The sequence below is a fragment of the Chlamydomonas reinhardtii genome, chromosome 3 (genome assembly GCF_000002595.2).
Source record: "Chlamydomonas reinhardtii strain CC-503 cw92 mt+ chromosome 3, whole genome shotgun sequence".
Classification (NCBI taxonomy): Eukaryota; Viridiplantae; Chlorophyta; class Chlorophyceae; order Chlamydomonadales; family Chlamydomonadaceae; genus Chlamydomonas; species Chlamydomonas reinhardtii.
In genome coordinates, this window is record NC_057006.1 from 7615240 (window position 1) to 7632299 (window position 17060).

Consider the following 17060-nt stretch of genomic DNA (forward strand, 5'->3'; position numbering starts at 1 on the left):
CTGTTTGCGCCCCCACGACACCCCGTCCTCTGCTGGACACTGTAAATGTAAATGATCTGGGTACCGTGTGTGCTGCGGGGGGGAGGGGCGTGATGAATAAGGGGGCGGGGGAGATGTGGGGGATGCACGCGGGATGCCAAAGCTGTGCCAGCTGGTGCATACGAGGGGGGGGGGTTAGCACTGCAGCACCACGTCCCGCACCGCGTCGTGTGCTAAGACCAGGGCTTCTTGGCTGTGCTCGCTGGGCAGGAGCGAGTCATCCTGGCGCATGGTGCCCACAAGTAAGGCCAGCCTCCGTTGAGATCTAGGACAAGCAAGAGCAGAGGGTGATGAGAAGGCCAGCCTCCGGCCGGATGATATCCCGTAGCTCGTGCTAGGCGTGAGGAGGCGGAGAAGGCAGCACAGATGGGGGTGTGATGCGGCAGGAGGCAGAGAGGCGACTGCATGCGCACGAGGGGATGCGCAGAGGGGAGGTCTGCAGTGGGACGCGGCGTGGCGATTGCGCGCGCACTGCGGGGCAGCACGAGGGGCAGCACAAAAGGGGTCGTGGGCGTTCTGCGGCAGGATTGCCCTTGGGTTTGGGTGGCTAGTGCGGTTGGGTTCTGGCGCTTTGCTTGCGCGCGTTGCAGCCTTGCAGGTTATGTGCCGGTGTGGTGCTGCGCCTTTCCATCCCCTTCCTTCTCCATTTAGCCACTGTCTTACAAGCAAAGGACAGGAGACGCTGGACATGGTGGCGCCATTGCCGGTAACGGCGGTGGCGCCGGAAGCGGAGGCGGCAGTGGAAGCGGCGGCGGCAGTGGAAACGGCTGAGCCGGCGGAAGTGTATTGCGTGGGGCAGCGACCATGGGGCAGGTGCCGCGAACCCGCCCTCACACCCTGTCGGTCTGTCCATACAGCAGGTGCCGCGAACCCGCCCTGTTTGTTCACACGGCAGGGGGCACAAGAGGCACAAGGCAAGGTGCTTGCAACCGTCTGAACATGATAGGGTACACGGGCTGGAGCCGCCGGACTTGAACCGCACAGGGTGGCCGGCGCCACTGCAACAAGAGCCATTGGGTTGTCTAACCCGCAGGCCAGCCAGGGGTGTGAAGGTGGCAGAAGGTGCGTGGGGCGGGGAAGGCGTAATTGCGTGTGATAGGGCTTATTTGCGCGTCCGTGCCTCAATCCACATGCCGAATGCCACCTTGCCATTGGCTTGGGCCACGCCCGCTGTGGCTCTCTGGCATTAGCAGGCAACGCGCGCTCCTGACAAATGATCCGTGCGGCCGTGCGTGGGAATGGTCGTGCGGCCGGGCGTGCGGCCGGGCGTGGGAATGGTCAACCGCCCCGCCCTCCGCCCCTGGTACCTTACTGGGCTGTAACTATATGAAGATAACGATGACTTCGACGCATGTTACATTGTAAAGAAGGCAACTTCCCTGCAGGCGCCGGGACGAAGTGAGACTCGCGTTCCGAGTAAAGTTCCGAGTATAGTTCACAGCCGCTCTGACTGCCTCCTTTCATATGGCATGAAAACACAGGCAACGTGAGCTAGGATACATTGTACGCATGAAACTTAAAAATGGAGAACTCGCCACCTAGCCATGCAAGCGCGGTTGTTGCCGCAAAGGTTTAAGCGCCAGGTGGTTTCATGCGGCTTGCTCTAACCTAACTGTGCTATCAAGAAATGCACGAAATTTGGCGGTGAGTGTTGGTCGCTTGCATCGAGTCGTGTCGTGAATTGCTCAACCCTGCCGGCTAGCGCGGTTATATGATGCTGCAATCCATACATTTTATAAAATGGAAAGGTCTGCTTACACACTGTAATAGTGGCAGATAATACGCAAGGAGAACAGTGAAAAACCAATACATCAGAACCGACAGCCAGCCTGAACCGCGACAGCCGCGAAGAGCCTTTTCCACTCCCGAGCTCCCTTTGACGATCGACCATGTCCAAGCGGGTACTAGGACTGCATTGCAATTCATGGATAGTCGCATTGGTCGTCGCTGGCTGTGTTGCAGCCGCGTCGGCTCAGTCGTCGCTTCCTGTCATCTCTCGCCCAGTCGTCGCTTGCTACGAGGGTCCTTCCGTGTCCCGCTCCTGGGACCCGCATGGATTCAGCAGCATTGCAGACCAGCTCGCTGAGCTGGAGAGGGAGCGCGTGCTGGCAGTGGGTCCTTCTGGGCGCCCGGCCGATGCTGCAACCGGAAGCGCTTTTGTAGTGCCGCCCCTCAGTGGCGACGAATCGCTGCTTGAATCACATGAGGACATCCAGGTAGGGCTTCTCCGTCGGTCTCGGGTGGCTTGCGCGTACCGAACCGCAACGCCGCAGCTGAATCGCTAAAGCCTACGTTCCATTTCCCTCTCTCAGGCACTTGCCGACTATGTCGACGCTGGTGGCCTCGTTATCTTGCATCCATCGCTTCGGGATAGCAGCGAGACCCCGGAGCTCATTTCGCAGATATTGAGCTACAATGGTGAGCAGCGCACCATTTCTTTTGGCACTTGTCCCCGGCTCATAGTAGTGACATGCAAAGCGAACAGTAATAATACATAAACACTTATCATTCGTAGCCGTCCGCCTTCTGGGCATAGCCTCTCTGACTCTAGCCCGCCCTTCCCTTCACGGTTTACAGGCGAGTGGAAGCTATGTAAGCCGCTCACCGACAACCGGCGCAGCCAGCTGGGACGCGCCCATGCACTGCCACACGCCGAGAGCTTCCTGCAGGGCCCTGGTTGGCCCAAGGAGCTCGAGGACGCGGCCATTGTGCAGGTCAGCGGTGTGATGGGCCGCCGTAAGACGCCGTACCGCACCGTACGGTACCTTGACCAGAGTCCATTGTGCATTTGTGAGCAGGATCTTTGCTACTGTACGTAGTCAATAAGTTGTAGGGTGGGAAGCGGAGGCCCGTCAACCAAGTCTTGTTGGCGTGCTACCCCCCACGCAGGCCTTCACCCGCTGCCACCACTCCGACCCCGAGGCCTTCTCCATCCCCCTGTACGCCGCGGGCGACGACAACTCCAAGATTGTGGCACAGGTGCGAACAAGCACAACAGACTGCAGCAGCATGACATAACTCCCCGCCCTTCTCGCCCGCCTCTCCACTCCCACCCGTCGGCTCTGGCCCTCGTATGTCGTAACCCCCTTCCCTTCCCCCGCACCCCAGGCCTTCGGCCGCGCCCATACCCATGGCGCCGTCGTGCTCCTGGGCTACAGCTGGCGCGACGGCCCGCAGCCCGGCTGGGGCGATCTGCTCGCAAAGCTGGTCACCGACTTCGCTGACGGCGCCTACACAGCCCACGCCGCCGGCCGCTTCACGACTGTGGCTGCCGCCACCGCCTCCTCCCACGACGCGGCGGACGCGGCTGACATGGGCAGCGACGGCACCGACAACAACTCGCCGTACGACTTGGACTCGTCCTACAGCCAGGATCTGGATCTGGATTCGGTGCTGGAGGGCGCTGGCGGCCTGTCCGACGAGGCGGCGGAGGTGGTGCGCCGCTTCTTGACCGCCACCATGGGATACCCTGGCTACCCGGGTTACCCGGGTTACCCGGGTTACCCGGGCTACCCGGGTTACCCTGGCGTGCCGGCCTACCCCCCGCCCATCTACATCTCGCCACCGGTGGGTGCGGCAGGGGGCTTCCGGCAGGGCGGGGGCGCGTTGTGAGGGAAAATGGGGATCGGTGGACACGTGAGGGACTCCATGGGGACTGAGGGGCAAGGCGAGGTGCCGGGCCCGCTGCGTACGGGAGGAAGGGCTCTGGAGGGGGCGTTGAGGTTGTTTGAAATGCGGTTGGCGGCAATGAAATGATGCTGGGGTTGTATGAACAACAACTGGTCCCTGCCAGAGACACGGTTTGATGGTACCCAATGTGCTCTCTCCCTCCGTGCAGCCTGCCGTGCTGGACTCGCCCCCGCCCGCCACTGCGCCATCGCCTTCGCCCGCGGAGTCTTCCCCGTCTCCTTCACCCTCTCCTTCCCCTTCGCCCTCGCCCGTCTACCCCTCTCCTTCCCCTTCGCCCTCGCCCGTCTACCCCTCTCCTTCCCCTTCGCCCTCGCCCGTCTACCCCTCTCCTTCTCCTTCGCCCTCGCCCGTCTACCCCACTCCTTCTCCTTCGCCCTCGCCCGTCTACCCCTCTCCTTCTCCTTCGCCCTCGCCCGTCTACCCCTCTCCTTCTCCCTCGCCCTCGCCCGTCGACCCCTCTCCTTCCCCTTCGCCCTCACCCATCGACCCCTCTCCTTCCCCCTCGCCCTCGCCCGTCGACCCCGCTCCTTCCCCCTCGCCCTCACCCGTCGACCCCTCTCCTTCCCCTTCGCCCGTCGACCCCTCGCCCTCTCCTTCCCCCTCGCCCTCTCCCTCGCCCGTCGACCCCTCGCCTTCCCCCTCGCCCCCCGTGTACGCCCCGCCGCCCTCGCCCGCACCCCCTGCGCCCGCCCGTGTTCTGTTCATGGATTTTGCCAACCTCCCCGCCACTGGTGTGCAGGCACCCACCAGGTAGGCCGGGCTTGTATTTGTGAAGTGTATGTGTGGTGTCTCCAAACCGGACATGTGTGTGTGTGGGGGGGGGTGGAGCATGCGGCGCGGGCTGAGCTGTATGGCGAGTCAGCAACACACCAGGCGTGGCACGCGGCACTCGCAATACACATCCGTGTGTTACAGAGCACAAGGATGAATAAGCGCAAAGGCCGCACGCAATGCAGCAAAACGACAGCAAACGGATGTCGTGAAATGACCTCGTGCGCGCGCGCGTGTGTGTGTGTGTGCACGACAGGCCGGTGGTGTGGTACGACGATCCCGACTTCGACAGCCTGCTGGCCGCCAGCCCCAACAACAGCAAGCTGTGGATGGTGGGTGTGGGGTCGGGACTTGGGAGGGAAGGGAGGAGAGGGCGTGCGGGTGGTTTTGTGGGATGCGCGAAGCCAGGACTGGAGAGGGGGAGGGGCGCGGGGTAGGTGGCATGCGCCCGCAAGCCGGCGGGATGCGTGCTGCGGTGCGTATGGGGCTGCTGGGTGATGGCAGCTAGCGGCGGCTAGGCTGGGGGTGTGCCAGCTCGAGTGGCGCCCATCAAGGCCAGGGCCTGAGCCGCGTTCTGCGCGCTGTGCCGCTGCCGCTACTGCCCTTGCTCCCCGCAGGTGAAGCCGGACCGGGAGCCGTGTGTTGGCTGCGGCCAGTGCCCCCGGGCCTGGTACCCCACCAACACCAGGTGAGGGGCGGCAGCGAGCGCACTTGCATGTGGTCATGGTGTGGGGTAATAACGTCGGGATCTGCGGAGTGGGCTCGCCGTACCAACCCGCCTCCGCTCCATCCTGTCACTCCCACATGCACACGCCGAGTCTCCCATTTTTTGCTTAGTAGCATTATTAACACACAGTTAATTCGTCTCTTGCACTGCCCGCCCGACAGCGACACCACCAACGGCTTCAACTACACCACCATTGTGGTTTACTTCCGTGAGCCAATGCTCATCAAGAGCGTGCGCCTGAACGAGGTCTACCAGCCGGGCGGCGTGCAGCAGGTGGGTGCAGAGGGCATCTGCACGGCCGCTCAGGGAGTTACAGCAACACGGCTACCAAGCCACCTGACACCCCCGCCCTGACGCCTCCCTCAACCCCAACCTCTGCACCTAACCCCGCCCCCCTCCTCTTCGTTTGTCGCCAACCCCGCAAACAGATCTTCCTGCTGCAGTGGCCCGCCGTGCCCGTGCCGCTCGTCTTCCCCAACGCCACCGCACTCGGCCCCGAGTCCGTCAAGAAGCAAGACATTGTGTTCAACGGCCCCGACACGACCAAGACCTGCCCGGGCGTGCTGAATGTCGACGTGGGCGTCCAGCGCTCCGCAATGAAGGCACCTGTGCGCAAGGGCTTCACGCAGAAGCGCCTGCAGCGCGGCCTCAAGAAGCGTGCCGTGGGCGGTGTGGGAATCACCGTGGCGCTGCCGCTCCCGAGCGGGCCAGGCGGCAGCAATGGCAACGGTAACGGCAATGGCAACGGTCACGACAATGGCAACAACGGCAACGGCTGGGGCGCGCGCCGGCAGCTGCGCGCCGCTGGCGGCAACGGCAACGGCAACAGTGGTGGTAATGGCAACGGCAACGGCGGCGGTAATGGCAACGGTGGCGGTAACGGCAACGGCAACGGCGGTGGTAATGGCAACGGTGGCGGTAATGGCAACGGCAACGGCGGCGATGACTGGGAGCAGCTGCTGACGACTTTCATCGGTGACATTCGCTTCGATGGGCGCGTTCTGTATCCTCAGGACCCCTCGATCTTCGTGCCTTACGCGCCGCCCAAGCCGTACAACAAGAAGCTCAAGAACACGGCGTAAAACATTATAAAAGCCTGTATGATCAGGAATTCTTTACTTGCTGATGCGGCCTGTACATAAAGTGTTCGTATACGGTACAACAACTTCGGCACGCGACGATGATGATGGCTTCGCAGCCGTGGAGCCGCCGGCACCCTCCAAGTACATGAACGGCCCGGATGGGACCTTGGCTTTTCTAGACTGCATCAAGCCGGCATCCACATTTGGACCATGTGATATGACAACAGCATTGCATCTGGGCGCCGCATCTGCATCATCGTGCTAGGGCGCGGCCCAGCCTCCAATCCTTCTTTTGAGCACACACCACGCCGTGGCGTGTGGCTTTGGAACTAGAGGAGGGTATATGACCTCTTAGTAGCAAAAGCTGGAGCACGGCAATTAAGGCGCAGCGTACGGCTGTGGGGACCGTGGCTGCATCGCTGGTGGGTTTGTCAGGCGGTGTGCGCGACACGCCTGGTGATGGCTTACCCACGCATGCAGTATGCACGACTGGGCCAAAGTCAGAGTTTTGTGTGCTCTGGGGCCTAAGACATGTCACGTGTACTCCTAGTCTGCCTGTGCCAGTGTGTTATGTTTGATGTACTGTTTTTTTACACACGTAGCCATTATTTACGTGTCCTTAGCAAAAATTGATTGTATGACCTGCGTGCCTGCTAATTGGAGGCGGCGCGCGGGATAGGAAGCAGCCCCTGAGTTCCGGGGAGCTCGTCTAGACGTCTTGGCAACTAGCCCTTAAGCAACTAGTCCTTAGGCAACTAGCCCTTAAGCAACTAGTCCTTAGGCAACTAGGCAACTGGGGTGTATCGACTACGGAGCATCAGTGATGGTGCACCAAATACACGCCCGCGCCGCCTGTAGCACTGCCTGGGTGAGGTGGTGCAGGGCGCATCACGCGCCCTAAAAATAGGTTCTGTAGCACATATAGCACAGTTCGCAACGTGGCTGCATGCATGCTAAGCAATCCGTACATAGCAGTGCAGGGTTCCGACATGATGGCTGGTAGGAAATAGAGTGAGTACTGTGCGGTGCGGCGGGGCCCGGTCCGGTCGCCAGGAGCGCGTGGTGTGAGACTGGCGGAAGACGGGCAGGCGGCACTGCGGCGGCGATTGGACGGGCATCCCTCGTGATCACAGCTGGGATGAAAATGCTTAATGTGGCAGTGAGTTGGGCACCCCTGACATAATAACGTGGACGTCTAGAGTGCTGTGTTTGATGGAACGGCTGTGTCATTACGACTCAAATGTCACTTGTTTAGCCCTTCTGCGGGTTGGCTTTGGTTGGTGGGTGTTGTGCACCTTGAACAAACAGCTTGCATTCCACAACCCACAACCAGAAAGAAACATATGCTTGTTAAGCGCCATTGCGTGGATTAGGAGTGCCCTTGCCTTCCGAGCGTGTGTCTTCTTTGACGTCCCCTGGCATCTTCTTCACACATTGCACACCTCTTTGCACACATTACCAAGTGATTGTCGACTGTTGGGACTTCCTAGTGTTGACGCTTGGACGGTCTAATGCACGAGCCCAGTGTGCGGTTGGGAGGCTTGGCAGCGGCGGCATTGACAGCGTTTACAAGAGGGCCCAGGAGGAGCGAGATTGCCACTCGAAGCTGAGCTGAGCTTATCGTCTTGTACATTGTGAGAGTTGTTTCCAGTCAGTGATGATATGGGAGGGAGAAAGTGGCAGGAGAAAGTGCACCTTGCTTTGTTTAGCCTCAGATGCGTACCCACTGAAACCGCTTGCTGTTGGGGCCCCTGTGGCCCTGTGTGCGGGTTGGTGTGGCCCTTCCTGCTTCTATGTGGATGGGGAGAGGAGCCGTAAGAGGAGCTGCGCCGGCCATTCTTTTGGTATTAGCCGCCGCAAGAATTCTTTGGTCCCGTTCGTGCAGCATTCATTCTTGTCACATGCATGCGCCCTGCTTTGCGGGAACCACAACTGTAACCCCCAGGCACGCTACACGACCCCTCCTGTTCCTCGGCTTGGCTCAGCATGGATAGGTGATGACGATGTGTTACAAGTTGTTATCGTAACCAGACTACCGTAACTGGACACTAGGCGACAGCCAACAAGTGACACTAGGCGCTGTGGTCGGGTATTCAGAGGTGGAGAATTTACGGTGGGTTACCGTACGGCACATGGGATACACGTCCGTCATAGAGGACCAACCGGCACACACACACACACACACACACACACACACACACACCAGGAGCTGCAGGGCAAACATGCTTCGTCCACTGCACCGCATGCTGTACCTGACACAGCTGATACCAATAGTTCGCAGTTCACGGTATGCTCAGCGCTACAAGCGTAGGACGCCTTATGCCCGCGCGCATTTGTACCACGAAAACGGAACCGCACAATCCCAATGAATTGAAGGTGAACGCCGTTTGCGTCACGATACTCGTCAGCTGCGTTTGCAGGTCCTACCAAGTACCAACCGATGCACAGTCTCTCTCTCATCCTCTCACCCGAACCGCTCTAGCCGCCGCTGACGCAACTGCTCCATTGTGAGTGTCGGCCGCGCCGGCGGCTCCGCCCCCGCCCTTGCCCCCGCCTCCTGCTCCTGAACGCCCCCAGCAGCCTGCTGCTGTGAGCCGCCGTCACGCTGCGGCTGCGCCTCGGCCCTTGCCGCAAGTGTCCCGGGCCCGGGCACAGACGAAGACGGCGGCGGCGCGGGTGGTGCTGTCGGCTGCGCCCCTACAGGCATCGGCGGCGCCGACGCCTCCGACCACACCTCCGGAGCAGGAGGCGCCAGCGGCGCCCGAGGCCGCGGCGGAATGGCACCGGCCGCTGCGCCAGCGCTGCTGCCAGAGGGCCCAGAGGTGTGGGGTCCAGGTGCGCCGCGTTGCGCGCTGCTACTGCCCGCCACCGTGCCCCGGCTGTCGGCACCCGCGGGGCCTTGCGTCGGCCGTTGCTGTTGCTGCTGCTGTTGTTGCTGTTGCTGGACGGCAGCGGCGGGGCTGCGCGCAGCGCTGCCGTCGCCGCCCAGACGCCCGCCCGAGTTGAAGTATTGTTGCTGGCGCGGCTGCGGCTCCGGATCAGGCTCTGCATGCCTGCCGCCGCCACCCACACCGCCACCCACACCGCCGCCGCCGCCACCGCCCAGGCCGCCGAATGGGGCGCCGAACCCAAAGCCGCCGAGTCCGCCAAAGCCGAAGCCGCCGAGCCCACCCATGCCGTTCGCACCCTGCAGGACCCACCACCACACAAAGTCAGTACGGCTGCCCAGCAGCAACAGCAGCCACCGGCCGGCATACAGGCATAAACACACACAGGTAAGTAGTTGCGCTGTCTGAGCTTTCATTTCCTTGTTTAGCACATACACGCACATCACCCACCATCCATCCGCCCACGCATCCCGGCTGCCCACACGCCCCCCTCCCTACACACACACACACACACACACGCACACACACACACACACACACGCACACACACACACACACACACACACACACACACACACACACACACACACACACGCACGCACCCGCATCCTGGGCGGCGGCGCCACGCCGCGGCGCGGCAGCCGCCAGCCCGCCGCCCTCAGCGCCGGCTCCACCAGTCGCACGTGGCCCAGCCCTGCCAGTATGCCGCCCAGGTGTCCAATGAAGCAGGCCTGAGGCGTGAGGTAGGAGGCCAGCACCAGCTCCGCCCAGCACAGGTACTGTTGCGTGGTGCCGGGCAGGTGAGGTGGAGGTGGTGGGAGGGCGGGAGGAAAGGGGGAGGGAGGGAGGGTTGGCTGTCGCAACCACTCTCTGCATCGTTGTGTCTCCTGTCGCTTACTGGCTAACTTGGCAAACACGGCCTTGTCCCTCCTCCTCACCTTGGTGGGCAGCTCGAATCCCATGATGGAGCTGTTGCCGGGCTGGTTGTAGTTCAAGACCACCTGCAGGACGTTTGTCATGTCGACAAGATGATATCCGTCAGCAAACCCGAAGACATCTATGCCACCCCATGCACAGAGCGAGGGACGAGGGGACCCTTGAGAGCGAGGAGACCAGGCTGCAGCAGAGCCCTGCTGCGGGCCACGGGCGCCCCACGCGGGTGAGACCCCAAACGCACACGTGTGGTGCCGTACACCGTACCTTGAGGGCGAACAGTACGGCGGAGAAGCCCACCGCACACGTGTCCCAGTACAGGTACCTGAGGAGTCGGGGTGGGGTGGGGGTTAACGTTGAACCAATCCTGTAAGGAAATAGTAGTGGGGGGTTAGCCGGGCAGCAAGACGGGGGGAAGCGGGGGCAGGGCACGGGCGTGCCCGCCAAACCCACCCCCCGCCCACGCCGGCCACTTCCCCTTATCGCACGGCTGCTGCGCCCCTCCACTCTCGGGCATTAGAAACAGCACCGTACTCGGACCTTCACCAGTCCTCCTTCCCTCCGCCGGGTCCCCTCCCGCCTTGCTACAGCTTCACTTCTAAATTGACCATGACTGCAGCCCCCCGCCGCACCTGTACCCGGGAAACCCCGCCGCCAGCGCCGCCGCCAGCAGCGCTGTGAGGCCGTGTGACAGCAGCAGCAGCTCCGCCACCAGGGCCGCGAAGCCCCAGTGGCCGTACCGCGACTCCAGCTGCGCGCCCTTCCACAGCAGGCTGCCCATGTTGTAGAACAGGTGGTGCTGGTGGTGTGTGTGGAGTGTGTGTGTGGAAGGGGGGGGGGCAGGGTTGAGGGTGAGGACGGGTGAGGGGGAGGGTGTTGATCGTGCGCAAGGAGGTGTACTGCCTGCCTTCCTGCCGCTGCCTCCTCCCCTCCCGCGCCCCTCTCTCCCCCGCTTTCTCCCCCCCACCCCTACCTCGTCCACGTGCAGGAATCCGGGTACGACCAGCCGCTTCCAGTCCCCCAGCTGCGGCCAGGGCAGGACAGGGCAGGACAGGACAGGCCGGCCAGTTCGCATCACACAGGGTCACATCGCATAACACGACGTCGCAGCCGCAGCTGGTGATGCAGCTGCGGCTGCCACGGCTGCTGCAAGACACACGGTAGCTCGTAAGCAAGTTGGCACCTTGGCACACATGTGCCGGCTCCGAACCCCACCACACCCCTCTCGCCGTGTTGGCTGCAGGACACGGCTGCCACGCCACGTGCCGGGCCAAGTGGGCCATACCGCCAGTGCCCCCCCCCACGGAGCACTCTCTCACACACGACCCGGTCGGCCCTTTGTCCGCATCAGCACACAGCCCACCGCCTTGCCCACATGCCTCACCACATACGGCACACACGCACACGCACACCCGCACGCCCCACCTCCCCGCCGTTCCCCACCTCCAAAATCTGCCGCGGCTGCAGGCACACCGCCGCCAGCTGCACGTTCATGTACGGCAACAGCTCCGGCGGTATCAGGCCGCCCAGGCCGCCGCCGCCCAGGCCGCTGCCGCGCCCAAAAAACAACACAACCTGGAAGGCTAGCAGCGCCAGCGTCACCGGCGGTTTGTTCTCTAGCTGGTAGATCTGGTTGGCTAGCTGCAGCGCCAGAATCATGGCGTAACTGTTGCGCGGGTTGTGGCCATATCCGCCGCCATAACCGCCGCCGTAGCCGCCGCCGTAGCCGCCGGGAGGCGGAACGGGGAAGCGGCGCCGATACATGGGCGTCCGCCCTCTCGCTCGGAGGAGGTCAAGGCTTGGAGTTGAGTGTCAAGGCAGCTGCCTGGGAAAGGTCCGTGGCCTAGTTAGTGCATCAGCACCTGTTGCTTGAGCTGTGCCAATGGCCAGGGTGAAAGGGCCGGCTCGGCGTGTGTGTGTCGACTCCGCGCACCACCCCCAACACCGGGGACACGTAAGCCCCGCAGCTCGTCGACACGCGTTGGCGCGCAGGCCAGGCTCTAGACTACCTAACACTTGTAGATGCGTGTAGTATCCTACGCCGTGTTGCAGCACTGTGTACAACTGAATTGGTCGAAGAGCGAGGGGAGCGTCCTACAGGGAGTTGTCGGGTGTCGCGACAGTTCCACCCTTTCAGTATGGACCCTAGCGCGTGTTATAAATTTATGTCTACAGAGCAATGAGTTTGATTGAGATGTAGCCACGTTCTTCTTCCGCTCGCGTGCCGGTCGGCCATCGAGGGCTTCTCATGATGCAGCGTTTTCTGTCCCCTTCCCCCACGACCTGTTTTGCTGTGATCCAGCGCCGGCACCCTATTCCTTTCATAGATCTAGGACCTGAAATTTACGTTGCCATAGTGCTTGACTGCTGCTCTGCCAGGTGCACTGAGAATGGCTGCCTTGGGCTGCCTTAGCCGCAGCCATGCTCTAGGTAGTAGGAATATGGCGCCCCAGCGCGTAGCACAAGCGACGCGGCCGTCGCAGGCGTCACGGCGAGGAGCAGTGGTGGTGCAGGCGGTGCGTTCACCGCGCTTGCAGCTAGCTGCAGGCCCAGTAACATGCTGATCTATTACTTTGTCTCGCAGCGTAAACTTTCACACCTACGGAAGAAGCTGTGGAAGGAGGTGCGTCGTGGTCGGCAGAGCGCGATGGCCTTGCCGACAGGGTTTGGCACATGAGCAGCGACTGGCGTGTCGGCATATTATCATAGTGCGCTTTATAGCTTCTGCTGCTTGCGGGTGGTGAAACCCAGGCGGTGCTGACCCGGGTTCTTCTGCACCGCCCTCGCAGGCTGGCCCTCCCCCGGACCTGGCGACCCGCCTGTTCTCGGAGCGCATTATGTACCTGGTGGGTGGACGTGGGCAACAGCTTTCACGGCACTTTATGCCGCACATCACGGCCACAGCGGTTAGGCTTGAAGCTAAAGAATAGCAGGGCGCTGACAAGGTATGTTGGCATGTCGCCGCAGGGCATGCCGATTGACTCGTCGGTTGCGGAGCTGCTCACGGCTCAGCTGTTCGTTCTTGTGCAAGAGGCGCCTGACCCGATCTTCTTCTACATCAACTCCACCGGCATTGCGGTGCGTGGCGCCATCACAGCGCGCTGGCGACAGCAGCGGGCGGGCGGAGGGTTGCGGGGTGCGGGCTTTGCGGGATGCTCGAGTGGAGGCCCAGGCAGGGGCAGCGGCAGGGGGCAGCAGGAGCCAGGCGCGACCAGGCGGCCCTCAGCCGCAGCTGGGTTTGCAATGGGGGTGGGAGGAGGGGGCAAAAGGGACAGGGGCTCGGGGCGGGGTGTGGAGCGGGCACCACAGTGTACTGACACGCCTGGCCATGATCGTGCGGCCGTGGTGACCTCGCGTGGTGACCTACGTCCACGGACGTGCTCGGTCATGATACACCACACGCAGTACAAAACTTATATACCGTACATAAGAACCGACCACTCACCCTCACCCGCTCCACGACGCCCACAGAAAAGCACCACCAAGTTTGGCAACGAGCACGAGGCCATCGCGGTGTACAGCATGATGAAGGGCGTGCAGAAGTACTGCCCCATCTACACGCTGTGTGTGGGCAACGCCTTCGGGGAGGCGGCGCTGCTGCTGTCCGCCGGGTCGCCGGTGAGGGGGCGGAGGGGCGCATGGTGTGGGAGAAGAGGGGTGGGAGGGGGTGGTGGGGTTGGTGCGGGGGAAGGGTGGCGAGGAAAAGGTTCGTGCCTTTGTGGAGAGTGCGGATGAGGCGGGGTGGGCTGGGGACGCCCGCTTGTACATGGGTGGTGAGGGAGGAAAGCGGGGTGGTGACCATGGCGTTGAGGGGTGGTACTTGGGGAAGGGCCGGGGGCAGGGCCGCAGAGGCAGGCAGGCGGCGCCTGCTGACCTACCAACAACTTCAGAATGCCCAACCGTCTCCTCGCTCCCTATTTGGGTTCGGTTTTAGTTTGGGCTGGTATCTACAATCGCACCGCTACCCCCACGGTCTGCCACCTCTTCAACTGGTGCTGCGAGTAAACCCCCTACCTCCACCTCCCTCCCACAGGGCAAGCGCGCCGCTCTGCGCTCCTCCACCATCATGCTGCGTCAGCCGCTGCAGCGCCTGGGCGGCATGCAGGCAAGCGACATCGACATCTACCGCAAGATCACCCGCGAGAAGACCGCCACCATGGTGAGGCAGGGGGGGAGAGGGAGGTGGAGGACTAGGGGAGAGGTGGGGAGTGGGATAGGACAGGGTGCTTTGGCGGAAGTGGGGAGAGGGCGGGGATGGGCGTGAGGGGGCATAGGAGCATGCTTGCGGTCGGGGATAAATGGGTCTAACGGTGTGCGGTGGCACAATTGTGTAAGGGCTTTTTTGCCTTACGCCGACCGAAATCATTGACAACCCAGCCGGCCCTCGCTAGCCACACCCCTGGGCGCGTCGTCGAGCCGCCGGGTGTCCTCCTGTGCCGTGTGTGCCTCCACACACACGCCCCTGGCCCCCCTGCCCCTTCCCCCTCCCCGCCTGAACAGGCCAAGTACCTGGCCGCCTGCACCAAGAAGACTGAGGAGCAGATCATGACCGACTTCACCCGCCCCCGCTACTTCAACCCCTACGAGGCGGTCAGCTACGGGCTCATCGACACGGTGCGTGTGTGGGGAAGAGGCGGTGGAGGGGAGGGGGAGGGAGCGGTGTGGTCGTTGGCAGGGGAGGGCAGGGCAGGGCAGGGCAGTGCAGAGGGCTGTGTGACTTTGATGAGGGGGCACCAAGCACACGAGGAGGGGAGGTTGCCGACCGCAGGCCCAGGCGCCGGCGCAACTGTGTACCGGCACATGTGGCTCGGCACTGCACTGCCACCACCACCACCACCACCACCACCACAGCCGCCACCACAGCCGCCATCACTCATCAGGATCATTATGACTGGCGCCTGCCACTGCCGCCCTCCCTCTGCCGCCCTCCTCCCACACCTCCCCCCCCCCTGCACTCAGCTTCTTTACCAACGAGCCTTACTTATCACCACTACTACTCCAGACTACTTGCTTTCCATAGGAACTTAGTATTTTAGCGTTAGCCGCCACGGAAACACGGGGGAACCAGCAGCCTGCCGCTGGCGAAACAACGGTATGGAATGCGTCGCGTGTGCCCGCTGTACCTCTGGACGTCGGCACTTCACTTCATATTTGATACACACCATCCCATGGATGGCTACCCCCCTCCCCCTAACAACGCGTCTACTATGCGACTGTACCTGCCTACGACTTCACTTCTGAATTCATCATGAATGTAACCCCCTCCCTCCTCCGCCTCCTCATCTCCCCCACTCCCCAGGTCCTGGAGCCCAAGGAGGAGCGGGCTGTGTTCAAGGACTGGGAGAAGATGGGCAGCGAGATCGCGGACCTGGGGCTGTGGGACGACGAGGAGCAGCCGCTGCCCACCAGTGAGTGCGCGCGTGTGTGCCCGGGAGCAGGAGGGTCTAGATGGTTGGAGGGTTGGGTGAGGGAGGGGTGAGTCTGGAGGGGGCGAGGAGTACAGAAGCCAGACATGGATTGAGACGGTGCACCAGCAACCAGCCAGCGGCCGGGGGATGGGGTTGGGGTGAGGCGGGGCAGGTGTGGGAGAAATGGTATTGCTGGGAGGGGACGGAGTGGGCAGGGACGGTAGAGGTGGTCAGGTGCGGTACAAGGTGGGCCAGGTTGTCGTGCAGGGGGGTTGTGTGCGCCGTATGCACATCAGCATACACCAGGACATCGGGGGCATGGAGGCGGCATTCATCCGGGCAGCAGGCGGGGTGTCGGGCACCGCACACTCACACTGAGGCCCAAGCGTGTGACCGCGCTAGCTGCCATGGGGACAGGCGGATTGTGGCCGGTCGGCAGTTTGCTGGGGCGCTCTGTTGAGTGCTCACCGCATCATCACCCTTGCTGTGCCCCTGCCGCCCCCCTGCCCTACCACCCCACCCAACCCCACCTACCCATCTCCGCCCACCCAACCCCCGCCAACAGACATCATGTACCCGGGCACGTCCCAGTACTGGCGCTCCGACTTCGACGGCTAGACATGCCGGCAGCTGGAGGCGGGAGCCGTGGAGGCAGGCGGAGGCAGCAGGCGGTTGCAGGACGAGGAAAAGGCGCTCGGCACACGAGGCAGCGGTAGCAGCAAGCAGGCGGCGGCGTGGGCTAGCGGACAGCAGGGCGTGCGCCGTGCGGCATGGGCGCTTGCGTCGGTGTTTCTGACGCGAATGCAAAGAGCTGTTGAGAAGGCGGCTCGCGGAGCGTCTGACTGCTGCGAGCGGCAGGCAGCTGCTAGCGGCGGGCGGTGGCGGAGGTCGCGGGTGTCTGCTACCGGTGTGTACACCGCGCTGACTGGCGCTGAGTTGGGTCAGCGGGTGGCGTGTGGTGTCAACGCGACAGCGTACAGCACAGAGGCGCAGGGCTGCACCCAAGCTCCCTTTCGCGGGCGAAGAAGCAGCAGCGGCCGCGACTGCAGCGGCCGCACAGCGTTTCGCAGTGCTTCTTGTATGTTTATTACGACGCAGTTGCGTGGTGGTCGGTTGTGTACGGGGTTCAGGGGAAGGGCGAGTTGCAGGTTTGTGAGGAGCTTGGGGGTGGGGCGAGGGCACAGGTGCGTCAGCGGCCACTCAATCAGCCCTTTGGGGCGTGGAAGCTGGCACGGTACGGCGATGTGTGTGGTGCCAGGCGCAGGAGGACGGTTATCGGCGGGGAGTCACATTTGGGTGGCTTCAACGGCTTCGAGGGCTCAGGCCGTGTGGCGGCCAGTGTAATGTCCACTTACTGACAACGCCCAATGCTGCCACCGTGTCGTGCGTGTGTTCGTGCGTTCGTGTGCTCGTATCGTGTCTGGAGCCCACCTGGCTCGTCTGCCACTCGTGGCTACTGGCTGCCTGCTGTTGTGGGACGGGGCGCGCGGCTGAACCGCGGTCTTGCGCCTATCCTGCCAGC

The 17060-nt window shown here is 62.7% G+C and overlaps 3 protein-coding genes across 3 annotated transcripts; 2 read left to right on the forward strand and 1 right to left on the reverse strand.

Annotated features, from left to right (window-relative positions):
- The first annotated feature begins 1370 nt into the window (after window positions 1-1370).
- Window positions 1371-8259, forward strand: CHLRE_03g204450v5 (uncharacterized protein). Its single transcript, XM_043061454.1, has 10 exons — window positions 1371-2255; window positions 2352-2457; window positions 2617-2753; window positions 2929-3018; window positions 3148-3606; window positions 3878-4479; window positions 4757-4832; window positions 5118-5188; window positions 5389-5500; window positions 5656-8259. Exons 1-10 carry the CDS (start codon window positions 1929-1931, stop codon window positions 6307-6309), a joined length of 2634 nt encoding a protein of 877 aa, XP_042926501.1. The 5' UTR covers window positions 1371-1928; the 3' UTR covers window positions 6310-8259.
- A 46-nt stretch (window positions 8260-8305) lies between these two features.
- CHLRE_03g204400v5 (uncharacterized protein) lies at window positions 8306-12293 on the reverse strand. The gene is made up of 7 exons (XM_043061453.1): window positions 11574-12293; window positions 11104-11154; window positions 10763-10929; window positions 10398-10455; window positions 10136-10198; window positions 9800-9976; window positions 8306-9496 (listed from the first exon to the last, which is right to left on the reverse strand). The coding sequence occupies exons 1-7, from the start codon at window positions 11892-11894 to the stop codon at window positions 8774-8776; spliced, it is 1560 nt and encodes a 519-aa protein (XP_042926502.1). The 5' UTR covers window positions 11895-12293; the 3' UTR covers window positions 8306-8773.
- A 127-nt stretch (window positions 12294-12420) lies between these two features.
- Window positions 12421-16894, forward strand: CHLRE_03g204350v5 (uncharacterized protein). Its single transcript, XM_001693141.2, has 9 exons — window positions 12421-12646; window positions 12715-12753; window positions 12920-12976; window positions 13098-13208; window positions 13602-13748; window positions 14164-14289; window positions 14631-14744; window positions 15430-15538; window positions 16104-16894. The coding sequence occupies exons 1-9, from the start codon at window positions 12572-12574 to the stop codon at window positions 16154-16156; spliced, it is 831 nt and encodes a 276-aa protein (XP_001693193.1). The 5' UTR covers window positions 12421-12571; the 3' UTR covers window positions 16157-16894.
- The last annotated feature ends 166 nt before the right edge of the window (window positions 16895-17060 follow it).

Coding starts and splice junctions, on each gene's coding strand:
- CHLRE_03g204400v5 (XM_043061453.1), bottom strand. CDS start 11,894: ATGTATCGGCGCCGCTTCCCCGTTCCGCCTCCCGGCGGCTACGGCGGC. Junction 11,155..11,573: donor AGCCGCGGCAGATTTTGGAG/GTGGGGAACGGC, acceptor CCCTGGCCGCAG/CTGGGGGACTGGAAGCGGCT. Junction 10,199..10,397: donor CCGTACTGTTCGCCCTCAAG/GTACGGTGTACG, acceptor AACGTCCTGCAG/GTGGTCTTGAACTACAACCA.
- CHLRE_03g204450v5 (XM_043061454.1), top strand. CDS start 1,929: ATGTCCAAGCGGGTACTAGGACTGCATTGCAATTCATGGATAGTCGCA. Junction 3,019..3,147: donor ACTCCAAGATTGTGGCACAG/GTGCGAACAAGC, acceptor CCCGCACCCCAG/GCCTTCGGCCGCGCCCATAC. Junction 4,480..4,756: donor GGTGTGCAGGCACCCACCAG/GTAGGCCGGGCT, acceptor TGTGCACGACAG/GCCGGTGGTGTGGTACGACG.
- CHLRE_03g204350v5 (XM_001693141.2), top strand. CDS start 12,572: ATGGCGCCCCAGCGCGTAGCACAAGCGACGCGGCCGTCGCAGGCGTCA. Junction 12,647..12,714: donor GAGCAGTGGTGGTGCAGGCG/GTGCGTTCACCG, acceptor TTTGTCTCGCAG/CGTAAACTTTCACACCTACG. Junction 12,754..12,919: donor GGAAGAAGCTGTGGAAGGAG/GTGCGTCGTGGT, acceptor CCGCCCTCGCAG/GCTGGCCCTCCCCCGGACCT.